Source organism: Nansenia antarctica (genome assembly GCF_963989245.1).
Source record: "Nansenia antarctica genome assembly, chromosome: 4".
NCBI lineage: Eukaryota > Metazoa > Chordata > Actinopteri > Argentiniformes > Microstomatidae > Nansenia > Nansenia antarctica.
In genome coordinates this window covers 18,151,071-18,173,680 of record NC_137689.1, presented here as the reverse complement: position 1 = coordinate 18,173,680, position 22,610 = coordinate 18,151,071, and the positions used below count along the sequence as shown (strand labels likewise).

The following is a 22,610-nucleotide window of genomic DNA, read 5'->3' as shown; positions in this document are numbered from 1 at the left end:
GTGTGTTTTCACGCGAGCACAGTCTCCTTTAAATGCATTTCAGTCTCCTCTGCAAAGGCTTGTCCTGCATTCAAACTCGATAAGCCCCATTTATGACATTATTCTTTGTGCTGAGAAACCTCCAGTTCAAGGTGCCAAATGTATAAACTAATCAAAGCACAAGAGCAGCCTGCTTTTATTAAACTCCCATTCAAATAGACTTCATTGGTATGCATTTATTCCGATCAATGCATGCACACTTTTTCCACATAACCTTTGTTTGTTGCCATTATCAGAATTAGTCATTGGTAGCCTTTGGAATAATTCTGCATTCTAGAAAAGATTGCCTAATAAACAATACTCTCTATGCATAAAAAAAACATAATTAGTATTTTCCACTCTCACCTGTGGTTTTTCTGCCTCTACTTGTATATGTCCATCTGTACCCTTCCCCTCTTTCTCTCTCTTCTCTCTCTCTTTCTCTTTCTCTTTTCCAGATGCTTATACCAACAATGAGGTTATCTATTTATGGACCCAAGGACCTGAGAAGTCTGTGGCTGTGGCGGAGGATGGCTCAAGGCTAAACCAGTATGACCTACTGGGCCACGATATTGGGAAAGAGACCATCAGTTCCAGCACAGGTAGCCCAAACAGGGTCTTTGCCAATATTAACATGCAGCTCCAGTGGCACCATGATCCTATGTTATCAAAACATGAACACAGAGAGAACAGTTTTCAAGTCTTGGAACATCTGCTTTGAATAAAACAGAAAAAGAGATCTCTTTTCAGCTCCTGGCGTGCAATACAATTTGGATTAATTAATTTCTCCCTTTTTTCCTTTGTCCACCATTGGCATATACTTACAGATTCCATTTGTGTCTTTTTGTAAAGTCATTTATCTGCCCTGCTTTGCAAGCAGCTGGCTCATCGATTGGTTTCTGCTGCTGTTATTGAGGTCAGTGTGGTCTCACCACTGAAAGACTTGCTGAGTTTGGAAGAAGAAGGCGTCCGCTGATCACTGAATGCAGTGCCTTTCTCAGGCTGGTGGAGACTGACAAACTCTCCTATTTTATCCCCCTTCCGTCTGTGAAGAAATGGAACGTGTGACAATGCAGGGGAGATGAATAAGGCTGATCTTTGTGGCAGTTCCCATTTAAAAGCCATTTAATCTGGGAACACACACTCTAAATGGTAGCCAATCAGAAAATGTTTTTTAAGTAGTGAAAAATCTATTCATCAGTACTATAAAGATAAAGTTCCTTGGAGCAGGGAGGGGGGGGGAAACTCCCCCAACTTTTCACTGATTGAGCTCAGGTTTGGAGTCCATGCAAATTGGCAGCGAATTCTAGGAAATTCTGTCAGCCTGCACTGTTGATCAGCCATTCATTTGATCGTAAATTCTGATTGCCATAGCTGCTGTGAAAAACCCCTTTATCTACAACACACACAATACTGATAGTTTTATTCCACACTTTCCTCTTGGGGGCAGGGGGGTGGTTGGTCAACCTCTTTCTATAAGCCAACGACAGCTATTCAAATCAGAGGAGCCATGCTCAAAGACACAGGATACAGATAGACAGATACTGATTAGCCTCCTTTTAGTAGCTGTGATGTATTAGGGCTCTTGGGCTTATTGTTCAGTCTGGTTGGATGGCTGCCATGATAGAACCAGGGTGACCAGATAGGGGCTGTTGTGGTGGACTCTCTACAGAGATATCAGAGCACAGGCTCCAGAGGCATGATAGAGATGTCCATTGTGTCCATTGACGTGCCAGCCTCTTAGTGATCCACATCACTGCCACGACAGCTAAGTGTTGAATGCTGTTTGTTCTTGAGGGAGTTTACAGATATCTACACACACGCAAAAAAAGCTACATTCAAAACATAGTTTTCTATATATGTTTTCTACATACTGTTATTGTCGATATCGGAACAGCTGGAATGCTTCTCGGCCGATCACAATGCTTGATTTGAGCAACCCGTTTGTATGCATTTTGTTATACTCTGTCATACTGCATTGCATTACAGTATGTTTTTTCCTAAGGACCTGGAGACAGTGAGGCGGGCTGCTTTAACACACTAGCTGTGTTTGTCACCATATAACTGTTGCCACTGCAGCCAAGGTCAACAGATCTAATCTGGACTAACAGTGGTGGGAAAACCAATCTCTGCCTTTAACAACCAGACGCTGTGACACACAAGCAATCAGTTAACCTCCACTCTCACACACAGATACACTGCTTCCCGCCGGATCCCATTGCTGTGCAAGCGTGCATGCGTGCCGGTGTATTAACTGTCATATAGTTTTGAATATTTCAGCGGGGTGTTTGTGTTTGTCTGGACCAAACATGAGCTGTATTAATAATTCATTTCCTGTGCATCTCTCTCTCTCTCTCTCCCTCTCTCCCTGTCTCTCTTTCTCCTTCCCTCTCTCCCCCCCCCCAACCCTCCTCCCACCTCAGGAGAATATGTAGTGATGACAACGTATTTCCATTTGAAAAGGAAAATTGGCTATTTTGTGATTCAAACCTACCTCCCCTGCATCATGACTGTCATCCTGTCTCAGGTCTCCTTCTGGCTAAACAGAGAGTCGGTACCCGCCCGCACTGTATTCGGTGAGTGTCTTCTTCCCCTATCTCCTTAACCTCGAAATGCACTTAACAAGTAATTTAACCATTCTGACAACCATTTCCGAGCTGTTGTTTAAATTATAGAACTACTGCACATCAAAACACGTGTCCAGCTTACACATCTGTGCCGGCAGCTGGTGAAACCAAGAACAAGTCGGCAGCCGATTTAATGTTCAGACCTTTATTCAGAAAAATGTAAATACATTTCTGTGTTGTTGAAAATCAATGACACACTCGCTAGTCAACTAACACAGCTTGTTTTGTGAGCCTGCTAACAATGTAAAGTAGTGTTATAGTTAACTAGGTAGCAGTGGGGATTACTCACCGAATCCATTGCATTGCAATATTTTGGCTTGACTAGCGAGTGTGTCATTGATTTTGAATCATTGAATAAATAAAACATTCTGATTGGTTGGCGACTTGTTCCCGATTTCACCAGTTGCTGTCACATTTGATTTGATCAGATGCATTTGAGGAACTTGAAGTGCCAGGGCAAAGTACGAAAAGTTAATCTTTGCGAAGTTTGGCTTCAAACTGCAGCTCAGTGCCCATATTGGCACTGTGGGACTCTGGACAGTGATGGATTTGGTTTTAAAACTGTGCTTAGATCACAGGATTGACCTGTAATTACCTTGGCCACCGCAAAACCACCTAATTAATCACAGATTAGTGCGGGCAAACTTGGAGGGGAATTAAGTTGGAGAAAGTGAAGCCTTCCAACCCAGGGGACGGAGTGATAAAAAGGTAGTGTTGCAGTTGCATCTCTCACACAGGATATTGGACGTGCTTCGCAGAAAGTTTAAGGTGGCCAAGTTTTAATAGATTATTGCTTATTGAGCTCTTGCTAACTTTGGCACGGTACCGGGCTTTGTCAACACTTTTTTGGGCGGAGGACGCATCAGGTGCAAAGCACTGCTGATCCTGCCAGCATGGCTATAGAGACTTAGGACGGGTGAGATTCTGCTTCCACTGTGATGGGATAGAATGAAACATGAGCTCTGCCAATTTAAGTTTGTGGAGTAGAAAGGAAAGTCAGCTCATTCAGGCTTAGGGGAAATGATAGAGTAACAAATAAAAGTTCTGCTCCGTCCTTCAAAGCAATGTCAAAGGAAATAATGAAAACACCAAAACCTCTAGTCGGGAAAAGGAAATATTTCCTGATCTAGGCATACAACTTTAAAAGGAGACAACAACAACTAGGAGGCAGTGTATGGCAACACATATGATCATAAACACATCCTGACTCCTGAAAGATATTTCATGTTTTGCCAGACTGGCATTTACTCTCATTTAAACACACAGACACAAACAAACAAACACTTGCACACCTAGAATGATATATGATGACATGTGTGTAAAAAATATAAATCCATCTGCCTGGATATTGACACATTCCCCATAGCTGATTTGATGCCTGACACTAGTAGTACTGGTTCTTTAGACTGTGACTAACTGTTCTGGAAACGTGACTAATTTGAGAAATCAGAGTCATTGAAAAACATTCATCTCGCTACCTAGTGGCTCTCATGTAAAGAAGCCAGCTAGCATATGTTTCTTCTAATCAGTTTACCCCACACTCAGAGATAAGAGCGTGCACATTATTCCCCCTCCTCTCTCCTCGGTCATGGAAGCCCACGGTTTTGCCTCTTAGGCTGTGATGAGGAGTGTGTCATGGCAACGCAAAGTGCCTCCCCTGGCAGGCCTCTGCTTGGCGGCTAATTAGTGTTTGGGAGCAGGGCATGCAGTCAAGCACAACGTATAGAAATAGAGAGGCCAGAGTGAATATCATGTCATGGGATTGATTGTCTGTAAGCTGAACAGGCATGTTGGATGTTGCTTCCAATTAGAATGTGTTCTAACCTGAGTTCACTGCACTAGTTGGGAAAACATCTACATACTCTCAAGAGTCCAATTTTCTCTTCATGAAGAGAGAGCCTTCACCCAGTATTGTATGACTACCTGAGACTTACCGAAAATGAGTCTTTTTGATTTCCAAGCAAAGTCACAGTAAGATGGCTGTTCCATGGCTGTTGCTGTGTTGATATCTTTTAAAGGCTCGGTTGAAAGCAGGCCAAGGCCATAGGGAATGTTTCAGCAAACACCCAGCAGTTTGTGTCTGCTGCTAGGTGAAGTGTACTCCAAGTGTTTTGGGTACACGGCATGAGCAAATTGTTACTTGTAATCGGGGTGCACAAAGGCACTGCATTGCTTAAAGACAGGCGTGGAATTAATGGGCGTGTGAGTGCAACCTCAGGGCTGCAGACTGCCAGAGCGTCCAGGTAAACAGGTGTCCTGCTTGAGAAGGTGTTGTCATTCTGCAGCTGCTACACGTCATACTCTCTCCCAGGGCTGGCTGAGAGGAGGGTAAAAACTGCCCTGAACGGCTGGACAGTCACTCCCACTCAGGGGAGGCTGGTGGAGGTAGACTTCGGAGGACGGGCACGTGTTTGATAGCATGCGTCATTCCATTCCATTCATTGAGCCCGTCCTCTGATTTCTATGTCCACCAGCCTCCCCTGCTTACACTGATATCCAATATCCTAATGCCAACCCTGCTGGAGCTGTCCAAGAGCTCTAAAGCTGTTGAAAAACTGCTCCCTTGTCTGATATAAATAGCAGCCAATTCAGACCCTATGTTTATGAGTATCGGCGGCTCCGGAACGCTGTTTGAAAGTTGATATTTAATTAATCATTTGTTCCCTGGCGGGTTGCCAGGTTGTAGATTCAGCGCTGGCTGGCGTGACCTGATATTTTGTGTGGATAATCCGGTTTGTAATTTTCTCATTCACCCAAATGTAATGTGTGATTTACGAGCTGTACAGTGGACGTTGAACACAATACAATACAATCTCCAGTGACATTCTGGTTACTTCTTCTATTGATGTTTTTTTAATTGCCTGATGGAAGCCGTATGGAAACTTAAATGTGGAGATTGCAACCTTTCGTTCTCAAACATTTGTCATTTGTCAATATTGTTCACCCTTTCAGCAATGGTGGAATACCAATATTAAAGAATGCAAGCATACTTTGTCCAGATGCACAATATACTGGCAGATATATCATTGGGATATATTTTGTATCATTTGCATAAATGAACAATAAGCACAGACTTCAAAGATTTTGAATTTATTATTTAGGAGTCAGAGGGACGAGATGACCTCCTCCGCTGCACAATGTACATTTTTAGAGCCTATATTTTCTTTTAACAGATGAGACAGGTGGGAACAGGCGAAGTGGAATGATTGCTTATATCTGCTTTGATGGACACCCATTCTCAGCTCTCCTCTCATTTCATTTTTTAAATTCCATGAGACGTCGACTACAAAGGCAGGTGTGCACAATGACCTATAAAAGATTCCAATTTCTCACAGCAATTGATTTATCTTCTCAAATCTCTCTCTGTATTGTTATTCAAATTCGACAATGACGCTGACACTTAAGAAGAGCCTTGCGTGCCGACCCCCATTTGGAATGCTTACGTCTCGGATCTAATTGGGTTTGGGAGCCAAATTGAATCTGTATATTTTGGTACAGTATGTCCGATTCTGTCAAATGTGGAGCAGTAATGACATCCACGATTGTGGCATTCTAGATCTGATGGCTTTTCCTACTGCTGGACATGCTGATGACGCAGGTGGTTCGATCTCCTAAAGCCCTACTGGGTCATGGGTACACCTCTCCCCCCACCTCCGACATGGACACTTTGTGGTAGTTTGGGGTACCCCACTACTGGCGCCCAGCAACCCCTCAGATCTCCACGAGATGAGCAACATGGCTTCTATAACAAGTGCAGCCCTACTCTGCCTGGCTGCATCTATCCCACAGCCAGACCCACCCATAGCAGCTCATCTCCCTATGAAGTGGTTGCTCCGTGTTCTTCAGACAGATGGCAGGGGACTGCCGAGCCGCTTGTGCTGTATCAATACGGGGGATTACTGTGTATCATCAGACACACTCGGTAGAGCGCTCCTGTGGGGCTTTCCCAATCCACAGCTCTGTTAGACTCGAGAGCGTCGGTTGTACAGTAGTAGAGGGGATGTACGGCAGGACTGCAGCCAAGGTTGTAGAGGATAGATGAGACCTGCATCTGGAACATAAAATTGCTGTACGAGTATGAAGGATCCAGTATCTCTATAAAGAAATAGAATAAGTGCATTCAGTATGTACATGTGTGTGTGTAAAAAAACTATGTTTGTCAGGAAAATCGACAAATCTCATTCCTTTGGTACTCTGTTTTGTCTTTGTCCTTAGGGGTCACCACAGTTCTAACCATGACGACCCTGAGCATCAGTGCCAGGAATTCCCTGCCTAAAGTGGCCTATGCCACCGCTATGGACTGGTTCATGGCAGTATGCTATGCCTTTGTCTTCTCGGCCCTGATCGAGTTTGCCACGGTCAACTACTTCACCAAGCGAAGCTGGGCGTGGGACGGCCAGAAGGAGGCCCAGGAAATGAGGGTGAGTACAGTGGCTCGCTGTGTTTGCGCCATCTACATAACGTGACGTTAAACGTATTATAAGGTTCTATCTCCATTTTTGGTCAGAATTTTGTTTTTCAGATAATCTGTGATCCATTAGATGTTAATTAATGCCTGTGTGGTGTTATTTTTAAAATGTTTAAATTTTTTAGTTAGTAATTCATAAAATTACAAAGGTTCCATCTCACAAAACATAATGGAATGTAAAAACTTTGACGCTCAATATCTCTGAACTACCCTAAACGGAGAAAGAACCTTATAATTCTAAGCTCACGATAACATACTGTCGATAGTAATGGATTGCCTACAGTGCATTTAGAGAGTGATGGCACCTTACAGGGCAATGTTGTACCATATACACGATTACCACACACAGGTTGAAAAGCCCTCCTTACTCTGTGTGCTCTTGATGCTGTTGTGGTGGGCTAATCACAACCATGTCTCCATCCTCATCAATCTGCTAGATAGTGTGCCTGAAATGAGCCTGTCTCCTCCTCGACTCTCTCCTGTCTTCTCTTTCTCTCTCTCTCTCTCTCTCTCTCTCTCTCTCTCTCTCTCTCTCTCTCTCTCTCTCTCTCTCTCTCTCTCTCTCTCTCTCTCTCCCTCTCTCCCTCTCTCTCTCTCTCTCTCTCTCTCTCTCTCTCTCTCTCTCTAGAGTCGAGTGGCTTTTTGCTTATTCTAGATTATTTGCTTTCTATCTAGCCTCCCCTGATAACCTCCTGAAAAATGAGCGTCTTCAGAGCTAATGGCTCAGAAAGGCGGCGAGGGAAGCCAGACGAGCGCTCATATTGTTTTGTTCTGGGGGGGATGAGGAGTTATTGTACCTGGGAAACACTGATAGAAAGTCCCATCTCAGCCTCCTGAAGCCAGCCTGGGGTAATCTGTAAAGAGACGCTTTATTTATTCATTAACAGCCTGACGGAGCAGGAACAGGAACTGTGCTGCTGAACATGGTGAGCAGGGGGGTGAGCAAGAGCTCCCAGAGACAGTATCCTCCTGCACATACTTTATGTATCACCCTTGTGTTTATGTATCACCCTTGGACTGAGAGACGGCGATAATTAAGCTAGAGGGGCGGGGGGGAGGGGGGGGGGTTTACGAGGAGCTCATTAATAAGCATAGTGACTTTGACGCTCCCGAGCTGTAAAACATCTTGTGGGCATTTTTGATTTTGAAAAAAGTTCACCCACTTCACCCACTGCTCAAGATCTTAGACGGTCACAAATCCATGTTAGACTTCAGCGTATGTTATGCTGACTGTGAAGGACTCTCAGCCGTCGGTCAAAAAGATCCCACTCGTTTGCCTGAGAAGTTGACCAGTGGTCCTCAGAATGATTGGCATGATTGCAGATTGCTGACATGAAGCCTTTTTCCCTCGTCAGGGATGATTCTCTGAATTATAATGCAGAGTGGAGGGTTTTGTCTTTGACGCTTTGTCTTAATGGCAGCAGGCTGTCCCTGTGTTCTCCGGCCCAGTGCTGAGCAGGCAAGTTGTCGTGACGGATCTGAGAGATAGGGGTCACTCTGTGAGCGATCACAGTCCTCACTGATAAAAGCTCCTGGAGGGGTAAGGGATGAAACGCTGTAAGCTTTATCCTCGTTTTAAAGTCTTTTGCTTCAAGAGAGCAGTGTATGAAGAAGGACTAGGATGAAATGGAGGTTCCTTAGAGAGAAAAGGAGGAGGAGGAGGACTCCTGGCTGTGTGGAGGGAAGGATACTCTTGTTGGGAGTATCGTCCCCAGTCTTCAGAGGCTGGGTTAGGAGCTGCCACTCCTAACTGAGCCAGATGGTGACCTCACTGGCCTGAGGCTCTGTCTCTGTTGATGCCCAGAGTGGTGTTCCGGAGGAGGGTCGATGGGAGGTAATTTACCTCAGTGGCTGTGGAGGTCCTCTCTGCTCTCGCTGTTGCCCTTTTTTGTCAGACGTGTCCTGTTAGACATCACCGTGGTATGAGCCTGGTCAGCAGCACCGCTGCACACTCTCCTGCAACCTAATGAGGCGCCCAGGGGTTGGCTGGTCAGGGGCTCAGGAACTGGAGGTCGACAAGCCTTTTAGTTTAGCTTTCACTGAACAGATCGGAAAAACTGTGAACATACTTTAACACATGCAGTGTGCTACAATAACAGTATGTGGTTATTTTGACAAGATACTTGACACATTTGTGTCTGCATTATGCCAGAGAGAGGGAGAGAGAGAGAGAGAGAGATCACACACACACAGAGACACACACGGAGAGAGAGAGAGAGACACACAGAGAGAGAGACAGCAGCAGCAGCAGGAGGAGGTGGTGGTGGTGGTGAGAGTAGGGCATTAGCGCAGGGGAGAGGCAGCATTTACCTTGATTAGGGATTTTAAAGCATGTTTAACTCATGCTGGCTGACAGACAGTCTGTAACACACTCTGCAGTAATGGGACTGTGGTGCAGTCAGGTCTCTGTAGAGCCCAGCCACCTCTACAGCTGTCACTGCTCCCAGCCATCCAGTCCACCACCGCTATACACACACCCAGGGACCCACGTTCTTCCCAAACCATGTCTATACACACACTCAGGGGGACACACCCTTAGTTCCAAACACACACACACACACACTGATAAACATTCTCAGCCCCTATGTCCATACAACACACACACACACACGCACACACATATACAGCACAGCACAGCACATACCCTCGGCATGAGATAAGCTAACACTATTTCTCAGAACACAGACACAGAGAGACACTTTAAGGCCAAAGATACTCTGTCACACCCGAAGACCCACATAGCAAGACATTTTCAGCCCTAGGATACCAGACACCCTCACACGCTTATGTACACATGCACAGGCAATGTCTCCCAATACCTCTTCATACAGGGCCAAGGGGCACACACACAGTACATACACACAATCTCAGGAATTTTTCTGTCCCGCACTAGCCGAAAGCCCTCGTATAATCGCACGCACACATCTTTGCCCTAAAGCCATTTATACATATTGTTGTTCATGGTGTTACCTAATTTTCTTCTGCTAAAAAGCGCTGTGCAACACTAAAACCATGTGCAAAGACCGTTTTTTGTAATTGGGCGTCCACCCAACCAACACAACCTTTACACCCATATGGACGGGGGAATAAATTGAGTTTTCATGGACATGGGGGAGGGAGATGGCATTTTAAAACACCTAAGACGTTTCATGTTCAATAATAGGTGAAACTTATTTGATCATAAAGGCAGCAGTTGGATAATCTCATACCATCACTACAATCTCATACCACCACTACAATCTCATACCACCAGTACAATCTCCAGTGTATATTCTCTCATCAGGCCTACTGAAACATCAAATTACCAATGTTGCATAAATTGCCTCCACTCTCTCTGCCAATTACTAATTAAATCATAGAACCATACATGTCTTTGATGGGGTAAACAATCAACAGGAGAATATCTTAAACATTGTATACTGTAGATTATAGTAAAATATATACATACCTACTTCATCGAAAATACGTTTGGAGAGCCTTGACGCATAAATTAAAAAGATTGTTAGAATCATCCATGGTAATAGTGGGAGGGGAAACTAGCATACAGTATAATAGGCCTATGTAAGTCCACCCCCACACGGCATAATCGCCCACACTGACCATTGGAACCACGCACATCGCTATCTTGAAAATGTGCTACACAATGATCCCACAATGTATTTGTTTTTATGTTGAATGTTATCCACCATTGCGAGCGTCCCCCTAGTAGGCCTGCTAAAGCTACGGTAATGTTCAACCATAAAGTCCTGACAGCGTTTACAGGGAGGAAACAAAAAGGTATGAAATTATATAAATTCATGCAACAGTAAGACTACACTTGATTGATTGATTGATTGAGTTTCTTCATGGATCGAGTAAAAACAGTAATCCAAGGGATGACATGTGACACTTATTTCCAACATGGCCCTTTGATATTAACATACAAGACAACAATAACATCAAACAATCATTAAATAAAACATTACCCCCCCCCACCCCCCCAACAAAGGGATTAGGAACTTCTAGGAAAAATAAAAAGAATAAAAGTAGGCTAAGAATAAAAGAATAGGAATTAAAGTAGGCTAAGAATAAATGAATAAAAGAATAAGAATAAAAGTAGGCAAAAAAAAGCTTTCCTATCCGTTCACCTTACTCCAGAGGTAAGCTCTAACCTGTCCTCTAAAAGCCCTCCTAGTTTCTGCTTGTTTTATATTAAGTGGAAGGCTGTTCCACAGTAATGTTCCAGTATAGAAGAAGGAACTGCGAGCTACACTATTCACTCGTGGAACCTTACAGGAACGCACACTCGCCCTGGTGCTGTGACTGTGCTGAGTGTGGACCATGACTATCTGTGAGCCTAGGTATCCGGGGGCAGTACAATTAATTATGTTGTACATGTGGTGGAGTTTCAGCTGGTCTACCCTGAGTTCTGACTGCTATTCTGACATTCGCTGTGAAATCCTGATTGTCGAGGACAATGGACATCTTCATCTAATAATAAATTATCCCCACCCACTGAGTGCTGGAGATCAGCACCTCTGCCGCTACGCTAACTGAAATCTTGCTGAACGAAATGACCAACTGAGCGGCCATGCCCACGAAAACTTAGAGAAGCAAATTGGGGCTCCTGTGTTCACAAGAGCTTTGTTTTTTGTAAACCAAGCGTCCTCCTATCTTTGTCTTTGCCTGTATCTTCACTACACACTACTGGTCACAACTTGAATTATATGGACTCCTTACCTTCTCCAATAGCTGATTGGCAGGTATGTACTTGCAGGAGGTTGGCGGTTCTCCTGATACTGGGGATAAATGAGCTTAGGTTTGCAGTGGTTAGGGTCATGAGATGGCTGGTTAATAGTTATCCCTCACTCATGCTGATATAAGCCGTGGCTATGATAGAAGGGGCCCGGGGTGTTGTTGGATCAGCAGGAATCGATACCCTGTGAAAGCCTCGGGCTATCCAGGGGGCAGGAGCCGTCACTGCTGAGAGACTCCCTCCTCCATGATCTCCACTGATATTGGCATGAGATAGAGCCCTGGCCCCGGCCAGCCAGCACCACGCCACAGCCTCTTTGTCCGGCTGCATCCCTTAGTTTTCACTCGGGTTTTCATTCTGTTTTCACTCGACCCGTGTGATGGATTGGGATGCTTTTCTGTGGTCGTTTGTTGTCTTTTTTTGGAATGGAGTACTCTTTTTAATGGTTCTTCTGTGAAATGCAATCTATTTCCCTTCGTTACCCCCTGCTTACCCATTTTAGATCACTCTCACTCCCATGAATACTAAAGTTTTAGACAAAAATCAATCGTGCCGTAGTGTCTTGGTTGTTCCGCTGAATGTGCCTTGCTTACGTTCTACTCTGATCCACGCCTTTATGTGCCAACCCTTGGAATCGTTACTGTAGTGATGATGCAAACTTGGCAATATCCATGTCAAACTGGATACCTCTTTACGGTTGAGTGATTTTCATATGAAACGTTACTGCATCACCCTGAGGGTGCCCTAGGGCAGGAGTGTGTGTGGCCTAAAACTGCTTCTACTCTCCTATCATATTCCTGTCCTCTCCTACTCCCTCTCCTAATCTACGACCTATATACTGTGCAGTCCCAGTCCTCCCGAGTGCAGTTTGTCAGCCATGTTTACAGGTGCACTGTTTTAGCTGCTCAGATGCTCGTCCTGGTCTGTTGCTACTCTGCAGTACCACCAGTAGAGCCTGCCTCTGGTGCCCTGCTCTGCCCTGCTCTCTTTAAAAAAAAGGGGAAAAAAGAAAACGAGCCTCTCAGAAATTAAATCATGATTTTGCCTGCAGACTCTTCATTTTTGCCCCGAAACTTGACCCAACATGTGCATGTAGCAAGTTCCCCCCCGTGCCCTGAGGTGTGCCTCTTCTCTCTGTGATGTATGTATATTTTGTTGTCGGAGGCTCATGCGATTTGCCACTTATTGGAGCGTGGCTGCGTAGTGTTCCATGACCCTGGCCTTTTGTCTTGGCTGCGAGGGTAGCCCAGATCCCTTGCAGGAAGAGAGAGTTTCTCAGCTCAGCTCTGGACCCGATGATGCAGAATAGGGGATGTCATACTGTTCCCATCAGGTACTTTGAGCATCAGTGCACCCCGAGTCAAAACAGTCCCAGGAGATGGGTTATTTTTTAAAAACAAGGCTTTCGTTAACGACGAACCATGGAGCAGGTTGGGATAGAGAAATATCTTTAGTTTTCTTTTCAGGCATCCTTTCAGAGCAACTTTGTCTGTATCCAAAATAGGATTATACTGTATTTGTATTGTCATTTTCTCTCATATTTCTCATATCGTGAGCTTAGAATTATAAGGTTCTATCTCCGTTTAGGGTAGTTCAGAGATATTGAGCGTCAAAGTTTTTACATTCCATTATGTTTTGTGAGACGGAACCTTTGTATTTTATGAATTACTAACTCAAAAATGTCAACATTTAAAAAAATAACGCCACACAGGCATTAATAGACACCTATCGGATTGTGTAAAAAACTAAATTTTGACAAAAATGAGATAGAACCTTATAATTCTAACGTCACGGATAATATGTCTCCTTTTCTTGTTGTGTTGTTCTGCTTTTGTTTCGTCCATGTGAGATCAAATGGAGGTGTGGTTTGGTGCCTCAGCCCTGACTGTCTTTATTTCTCTCTTCCTTTTTTTTTTTTTTTTTTTTTGCAGAGAAGAGAATCGTCCTCTCTCTCCAAAAAAGCCAACAACACGTTCAACATTGTTGGAACGACCTACACCATCAACGTTGCCAAAGACCCAGGTTTAACCACCATCTCCAAGAGTGCCACCCACTCCACAGCTCCTGTCAAACACCACCATCACCCCAAGATGGACGACCCATACATGGAGGCCAGGAAATCCTACAACCGTGTCAGCAAAGTGGATAAGATATCACGCATCATTTTCCCGGTGCTTTTCTTCATCTTCAACTTGGTCTACTGGGTCACGTACGTCAACAGGAACCCCGCCATCATGAGGTCCCCCCAAAATTGAACTCCTACTGTACGTCTGAGGATGCACGAGGCCAAGTCCACAACATGCTTGTATCATTGTTTTTGACTTAATTTTGATATTTGCAAATCTAAATTGGTCGAAGACAAACATTCTATTCGATTCATATGTACAGTATATAGTTGAACTCAATGTTCATTTATTTTTATTTTTTTCCTGATTATTTGCTGTTAGATAGAATTGTCAGATGTGGTGTTTTGGACATGTTTTCTCTTCTCTCGGACATGGAAACAGGGAAGCATGTGTTTTGAATCCTTCATCATAGCTCATTACAGAGTATCAGGTCCCGGTGCATCTCAGTGTGTGTACACAACGCACACACACACCATTCACCCTGTAATGCGTCAGAAAAAAGGGCCATTGGCTGCTTGCCGCTATAGTGGGCTTTCATAGCCAAGGGCAGCATGTAGAGTTCCATAGGAACATCATTAATAATCGTCAGTGTCCGCCCTTCTGCTAGCGCTGAATCTCAACAGACCCAACGCAATATCATCTGGAATTGCTTTTGTGTCCTATGGGCCTGCCTGTGCATTTTCCAGTCCAGTGACTCTTATTGTTTTAACAGGCTGAGTATGCTCAAAGAGAAAGAAGCAGTGTGCCTTTTTGAATACCCACATTATCAAGATAAAGCTTTTGGCACGCGCACACACACACACAACGAACAAACGAACAAACGAACACAGACACACACACACACACAAAGACATTTCTGCACACACAGACACATACACTGGTGTCCACATGGTTAGGCCTGTGTGCAACTGTACCCCCCTACTGTCCCTTCACCCACAGCCCATGACATGGTCACTGAGGGTGAAAATCACCATTACCGTCTCAAGCTAACAGACCTACGCCTGTGTCAGGTAGAGGGGATGTTGCAATGAAAAGAGGGTGAGTGCCACTGAATCAAATGTAATGATTATGACTGGTCCAGGAGGTGAACATTTTCATGTGCATTTTCATGTTTTGGCTTACAGTGGTACGACACAATGAGCCAAATAACCGTGGTAGTAATTAGACATTGTTACCTCTGACTGAAGTCTAATTTTAGATACAGTTTCAGTTCATTTCTTTTCTTTTATTCCTTCTTTTGTTCATGTAGTCAACCATGTTTTAGCCGTAGAATCCTAGTCGATACACTCTCTGTAGAAGTTAGGATTAGGGTTTGTGATGAAAGCTTTGACCCTTGTGCCTGTCAGTGATGTTTCTGTTTTTTTCAGGGGATTATGGTACAGGTTTGATTATGGTACAGGTTTGAGGTCCCATTGACAAAAGACAAACCGTTTTTTGTAAGATTACTGTTTCCCTATGTTCTGTCATTGTCATTGTGGAGACTGATTTTATTTTGTCAGTTTGTGTCGCTATCTATGATTCACACAGTAGAAGTGACTGATGAAATGAAACATTGTAGAATACCACAGCGGCTACTAGACAGACTCACACAAACATAAGAAATCTGGCCCTTAATTGTTTGAATATGTCACATCATACAGTATACTGTACAAGCCATCAACGTCAAGCAGGTATAGAGGACAGACGTGTTGATTTATGGCTAAACAATATTCTAAAATACAACACATGGCAACAATGATAGTTGTTGTGAAAGTTATGCTGTGGCCAGGACTTTTTCTATGTATTTCCAGTGTGTTCTGTGATTGTTAAGCAGAATTAATGGCTTAGTTAAGTTAACTCTTGGAATATTTTGCATAGATTTTGCCTCAACATGTCACACTGATGTACTTACCTAGTACCCACCATGCAGGATGTTCTCAACCGTCTCTAAAAATAAGAGTAGCCTACTAGCCTCAATGGAGAAACATCTGTCAAACGCAGACTTTGTCAAACAGTGACCTCTCTAAAGATCTGTTGGAAAAACACTAAACAAATGTACAATGTATCACTCGTAGGTAAATGCATGACAATCTGTCCATGTATACTGTACGTTTTCAACCTCCAGTAATGCTGTTTGTCATATTGAAATATACAGTAAGGCTTTGTCTAGATGTGTAACCCATGGCTCACCAAGATACAGTGTAGTATTCCATCTCTGTGGAGCTGGGGATCAGCTTTGTCTTGCTGCTACAACAGGGCCAGGTGGGGATGGCAACAGCAAAGACACTTATCACACGGAATATATTTATTTATTTATGAACACATACAGTCAATATATGTATGCTATTCAACACATACAATATAAGACATGATATACATTTTATATATGATATAGTCTTTACAGGGTCAGTACAAATCTGTTAATGGGTAGAAAGCTGTAGACAAACAAATAGACCATTTATTAGTATTACAACTAAGGGCAAATGCTGTAAATACACAAAATAGTGTTGCCAAGTTGTGAGTTTTGTAGATATTGTGAAATCTAATTGAAATAGAGAGTTTGTGGAATATTAAGTCAGGTTAGTCATTTATCATATGTGATCTGTACTGCTGTCTTACATTCAGCTTTGTAACGCTATTAGTGTTATGAGCCCTTTTCCGCAGGTAAACAACGTCCACTAAGCTACAGTACTTTGCAGAACCTGGTGTGCACATACAGTACCTAACAGTGAACACGCAGAGGCCGTGTCTGCCAGCAATGATGTACATACTGCACACTCTCCTGTGACTGAACTGCATGTTACAAAACATAGAGAGTGTAGAGCCTTCATCCACAAAGAGAGCTCCCAGACGACAATTGACTCTGGCAGTAGCTCTTTGCATTGGTTGTGCTAGTCATTGCAAACCCATGTTGAAATGTTGCTCCCGTCACTCTCAATGACAGGACCCCTGGATATTGGAGAATTCTCTCTCCTTCCTCCGCTCACTGTTTAGCAAATAACCAATGAAGGTTGTGATTTCAAGGACATTGTATGTGGACTTGTGTATTAAAGAATCATATAAAGGGTGAGGGCGGGGAGAACTCTTAAACTGCAAAAAGATAAATCTGCCCAAGTCATTTGGTGTGTTTTGACAAGTGGCTCATTGAAACATCAATCTTGTGTCTCTTGGTGGTTACCTCTGTCATGTGGGGTGTGCGCTGCCGCATGCTAGCCATTTTGTTTGTGGTGTAACTTACACTGTGATTCGATGCAAAAAGGTAGCAGAACGGAACAAGGAAAATCCTGTAAAGGGGACAGGACACCGTTTGCACAAACTGTGTTGCCGTGTTTGGTAGAATCCCGGGACACCTGAACTTGGAGTGCCCTGCCTGAGAAGTAATGCGTACACATGCAATGGCAGCAGAGGCAACCCATGAATATGATAGTGTCCACACTGTTCATGAAGTAGAGGATGGAGGAGATGATGTGAATCACCCCGCAGCTGGAATAGAAATATCATGAGGCAATATGACCAGAGTTGTGCAAAAAAAAAAAAAGGATGTTTAGATGTCTGCCTCAATACATGCTGTGCATTATGTTGCCTCAGCTACTGTATACTGGATATCTGTCTATTATGTTGCCTCAGCTACTGTATACAGGATATCTCCATTATTTGCTGTGACAAATGACTTTTTAGAGAGGGAGAGTATTTGCTCAAAGATTGCATAGATTTGCTCTCCAGAGAGATTGAGTTTGGCATTGAAAATGACTGAAGGGCATTGATTAAGACACTGTTTGATAAAGCCGGTGCGTCGTGTCAGAGATTACATTTGCATAACCAGACCCTGATCATTTAACATGCATTGGGGCTGTGGACATTTCCCATACGATGGTCCAAGGCTGACCCATCTGACTAAGTAAATGATTTAATGTCAGAGCTAAAACACTACTCAATATTGCATTACGTTGAACCCCTTGCTCTATTTGCAAATTACCTTGGATATTCAAGTGACAGTGCCAGGGTTCCTGCCAATGGGCTGTCAACTACAGTTTTGGTCTGTGCCCATATTTAGTCACACAAGACAAATGGAAGGTCAGTGTTACAGTAGCAGCTCCAATTCAGTATGGATTGTTATGTTATTAAGAGTCCATTATATTTAAAGCCAAATAGTCTATTCTTTTCTCTGCACGCATTAGGGAAAGAGTAGGATCTGTGAAAATGTCCCAATGAATATTTGAGGTAACCCTAGAATAGTTTGAAATATAAATTGGCTACGTTGCTTTTGCTTGCTTGTGCTTGCCACGATAAAAGAAACGATCAATTATACATTGTGAGTTTTATTCATAACCACCAAGTTTTCTCACTGTTTCTAAGTTTAGATATGTGTGCCGCACTGTGAATGCTGCACTACCTCGGTGACCCTAAACGTCAGAAAGCCAAGCACATTGAACAACTTTCATCACACAGTGACCTAGTTTCGGAAATCAGTGCGCTTGCATATTTAACAATGTGTGAAAACTGCACCTTCTTCTGAAGCGTCTGTGTCACTGCTCCGTCCTGTATTAGATCTCCATTAGGGGTCAAATACAGGGAGGGAAGAACTCGGATCTATAGCCAGCATTTCTGAAGTGATTTGACCTTATAGTTCACGTGGAGACAATGAGTGAGTCTCTGCGAGGAGGAGGGGGTTTGTTCATGATCACCACTCGCTGTGTTGCTGTTTAAAAATTAAAAGAGTGTGGTGTAATGACGTCATTCAGTCAGAGGTGGAGTTGTTTTTAAGTTGTTGTTGTTTTTTTTTGTAGAATCCTGACTGAAAGTGTTCACTTTTCTCTCTGTTGTGAAGGCTTGTTTGTGGGGCAAATGATGACAATACACACATGTTGTTTTAACCCTCCCTCTGTCCAGGTTTTGCTGTTCTTTACGTTGAATAAAGATACAGTACTTTCATTTGTGGCCTCGTCTTCATGTGTCTTTGTGAAACAACCTTGGTCTTTACGGTTCAGTTGTGTCCCTTTCTGTACTTGTGTTAATTAATTAACAACAAAGCCACCATTGTCTTTCATGATAAGTGAATGTAGAGCTCACCTCAACATCATTTTGATGTTGTTGACGTCATCTTCTGGAGGCTACCAGCATTTATTTCATATTTAACATACTGTATCATCCTTTATTGCCTAAATGTCCTCAGTCCCCAAGATAGGCCCTTTAACCAAGGGAGTCCATGTTTTTTGTTGGGAAGAAGTGATTGAGTGTCTAGACTGATGAAATATGTATTATTGTGATGTGCTATTCTTTTTGAGCCCAGTGTGTGCACTGCCTTCAGAATGAGATTCGTTGAGGATCTGTCTTCTTGGGTCTGTGGACCGCATCCATCTTTAAAAAGGTGGGGAGCCTCTCTATCTATCACTCATCTCAAAGAGATCCTATACCAAACATGAAAGCAGTTGATATGTCTGTGTGTTCCTCAAGGCAATCAATATCAGCTGAAATATTCACGTTTTACCTCCTGTCGAACTACTCTAGGTGGAACCCCGTCAGAGGAATCATCATTTAAAAGACAATCACAACATTGGAGAAATCCTTTGCTTTACTTTACTCAACATAAAGATCACGTGTACAGTAATATTTTGTGACATGGTTCTTTATTCATCTAATTCAATCTGCTTTTAAAGACATGCCAGTTACAATGGTGTTAAAAGAGTATTAGAATAATATCCTGTGTATCCTGGATTGAGTTAAGAGTTTGTCTGTGTCTGTGTGTGTGTGTGTGTGTGTGTGTGTGTGTGAGATTGCGTGTGTGTGTGTGAGATTGCGTGTGTGTGTTTGCGTGCGTGTGTTTGCATGCGTGCGTGTCTCTGTGCGCCCTCTTCCATCAGGCTGTTCCCACTGGTCTGGACCGCTGCGAGTCTAGAGGCTGTGTCCTCCCATACCACACAACAGATGCAAAAGGAGAGAGGAACGGAGGCCTGGGGTTGTTGAAGGCGTACATATGGTATGTTTTGTTGATGGGTCAAACCTAGGGGGCATTCAGCAGCCTGATGTTGTGTTCCAATACTTCCAGAGGTTAATTAGGGGTCAAGAGGTTGAGTTCTAGAGTTCTGTTGCTTTATTGGCATCACGCATGCTTTGATTCCACCCCCTCTTTTCTCTCCACTGGTGGAGATTTACAGACTAAATACAAACCCTTGGGCAGGGAGCTATATATGGATGGTTTATTAGCCAATGACACACCACACAGATGTGGAGAAGTAGCAAAGAAGGCTCAGGGTCTGCATTTGTTTTTTTTATCTTATTGCCAGCACACTGACTGTGGGGCTGCTGGAGGAGAACAATGGCCATTGTTATGGTAACCAGTGGATTAATGAGCGAGCTGATGAAGTGGAGGCTGAGGTGAAATCCATAGGTACTTTAATCCCTGCACTATATCAGGGGGAGGGACTCCTGCTCAGCGACAGGCGAGTGGGGAGCAGAGGCAGAGTGATGAAGAGTGAGGAAGGGCGAGGGAGGGGCGTGGAATCAATGTGCTGCCCCTGCAGTACCTGTCAGGTTCAGTTCCCACTTCTTTGGACCTCGGAGCACAACATATATACACTCACGTACTGTATTTTCTCCCTCTTTCCCCCCGTTACTAACATCACCACCCCCCCACACACACCCCAACCACAGGGAATATGGCAGATGAAAAAGGAACATTAAAGGTTATGGAGCTTGATCGTTTTCAATGTAATTGGATCTGCCCTCTACAAAATAAAATCTGGCAAGATAGGAATGCTAACGCAGAACGCATGCATCTCTCTCTCTCTCTCTGTCTCTCTCTCTTTCTCTCAAATACAGTAGATACATTTAACACCTATACACGTACCATCCCTGTGAACATTGCTTCAGTATAGCTGATATTCCTGGTGAGTCTGCTCTCTCACAATCCGTTCTTATGGATGAGCACAGCTAGTAGATACAGCCTAATAAAATGTTTTTATAGTTGTCGCATGGTAAATTTCTTATGGAACCGTGGTGCTGTTTTTATGTGCCAGATCCTCAGAGGAACGGAAACAGGCCGGGTCCAGAACATGATGAAGGCGCATGCCACTGGTTATTATCGCCGACATTCTCCCCATGGCTGTTTTTCATGTGCAGGTCCCTGGTGAATCACTACACTCTTCATTACACATCCATGTCAACAGGGTCGCCAGTCAAGATGTGACAAGGTGGCTAATTTAGGTGCTCAGAGCGTCTCACGGACGGTATTATGCCCCCCTTAATGTAAATTACACACGCTGGAGGAGGGGAAATAATCCTCCCCCACAACAAATCCTCCCCTTCCCTTTCTCCCTCATGCATCACACCACACACTGCCTATAGTACACCAGGAGGAGTGCAACAGGATCATCACCTAATTACAGCTACACTGGTTGCCATGAGGACCAGATCAAATGCAGAGAGCTTTCTCATTGCCTTACCTTACCTTGTTACCTTGTGAAGACAGAGGTACAGAGGTAAGGTAAGGCAATGGTACAAGCACCCTGACCCTCTAGTCTAGGAGTACCATGACCCTTCAGGAACACCCTGACCATCTAACCTAGAAGCATCAGAATCAGAATTAGAATATTTTATTACATCTTACTCTACTTACATCTTACTTAAGTAGTACACAAGAGTAAAATACTTTGGCTTTGGTTCCTCAACATTGACAAAACAATAATATCAGAATAATAATAAGTAACGTAAGTAACTAAAAAGAAGTAACCATACATGATAACGTAATAAAGTGATGGATTACAGTGGCTTCAATAGTGCAAAATGGTGAGGGTCTAGGGAGGGTGGCAGCATTCTGCAGATCAGGACCTTAATGATGTTTTCAAAGCATTTGCTCAATATGGGGGTCAGAGCAAAAGGGTCGTTTAAAAAAGTTGTTTAGGCATGTTACCTTACGCTTTTTTGGCACTGGGATGATGGCAGATGACTTGAAGCAAGAGGACACCATACCCGTGGAGAGGGAGAGGCTGAATATGGTAGTGAAGACACCAGCCAGCTGTCCTGCGCACGCTTGAATTCCATACGGCCCGGCTGCTTTGCGAATGTTGATGTGCTTGAAAACCTTATGCACGTCTTCCTCTGCGATGGTCGGAGCGCTTGCTGTGTCGTCTGAGGTGTGAGCTCTCTCTAGAAGGTTTGTGTGACTCAGTTCAAAGCAGGAATAGAAGCTGTTCAGCTCGTCTGGTAGAGAGGCAAAGAGGTGATGGTTGTACAGCTGGGGCTCTCTTTGAAGTCGGAGATTGTGTGTAGAGTCTAGACCCTTCCCCATGCTGCGTGAGTTATTGCTGCTTAGCTGTGACTCTATTTCTTTGCCGTAATCCCTTTTGGCTGCCTTGATAACTTAACAAAGGTCATAGCAGGCGGTTTTATTATGTCTCTGGATTTGAATGCCGTCTTTCTTGCGGTTAGCACTGTCTGGACTTCACTGTTAACCCATAGTTTCAAGTTTGGGAGCACCAGACTGTTTTTGTCGGGACCACTTCCTCTATGATATTCTCTATAAATCCCAGGGTTCCTGACGCGATCCTGTTCAAGTCACTGCTATCTTCTGTGAATACTTTCACTCTCTCGAAGCAGTTCTGAAGAATGGCTTCTGATTCTTCAGACCAGTGTCGACTAGATCGCATGATTGGTGGTGA

General features: G+C 43.7%; 1 protein-coding gene across 1 annotated transcript in view; it reads left to right on the top strand.

The window, feature by feature from the left end:
• The window catches only part of gabra3 (gamma-aminobutyric acid type A receptor subunit alpha3), a gene marked incomplete at both ends in the record, with an annotated part of 56,477 nt that extends 42,374 nt beyond the window's left edge, over positions 1–14,103 (top strand). The window contains 4 exons of the mRNA XM_080530247.1: positions 477–620; positions 2,442–2,594; positions 6,861–7,066; positions 13,780–14,103. Coding sequence (XP_080386373.1) covers positions 477–620; positions 2,442–2,594; positions 6,861–7,066; positions 13,780–14,103 — 827 coding nt within the window. The remainder of the gene's footprint in view (positions 1–476; positions 621–2,441; positions 2,595–6,860; positions 7,067–13,779) is intronic.
• Positions 14,104–22,610: the final 8,507 nt, after the last annotated feature.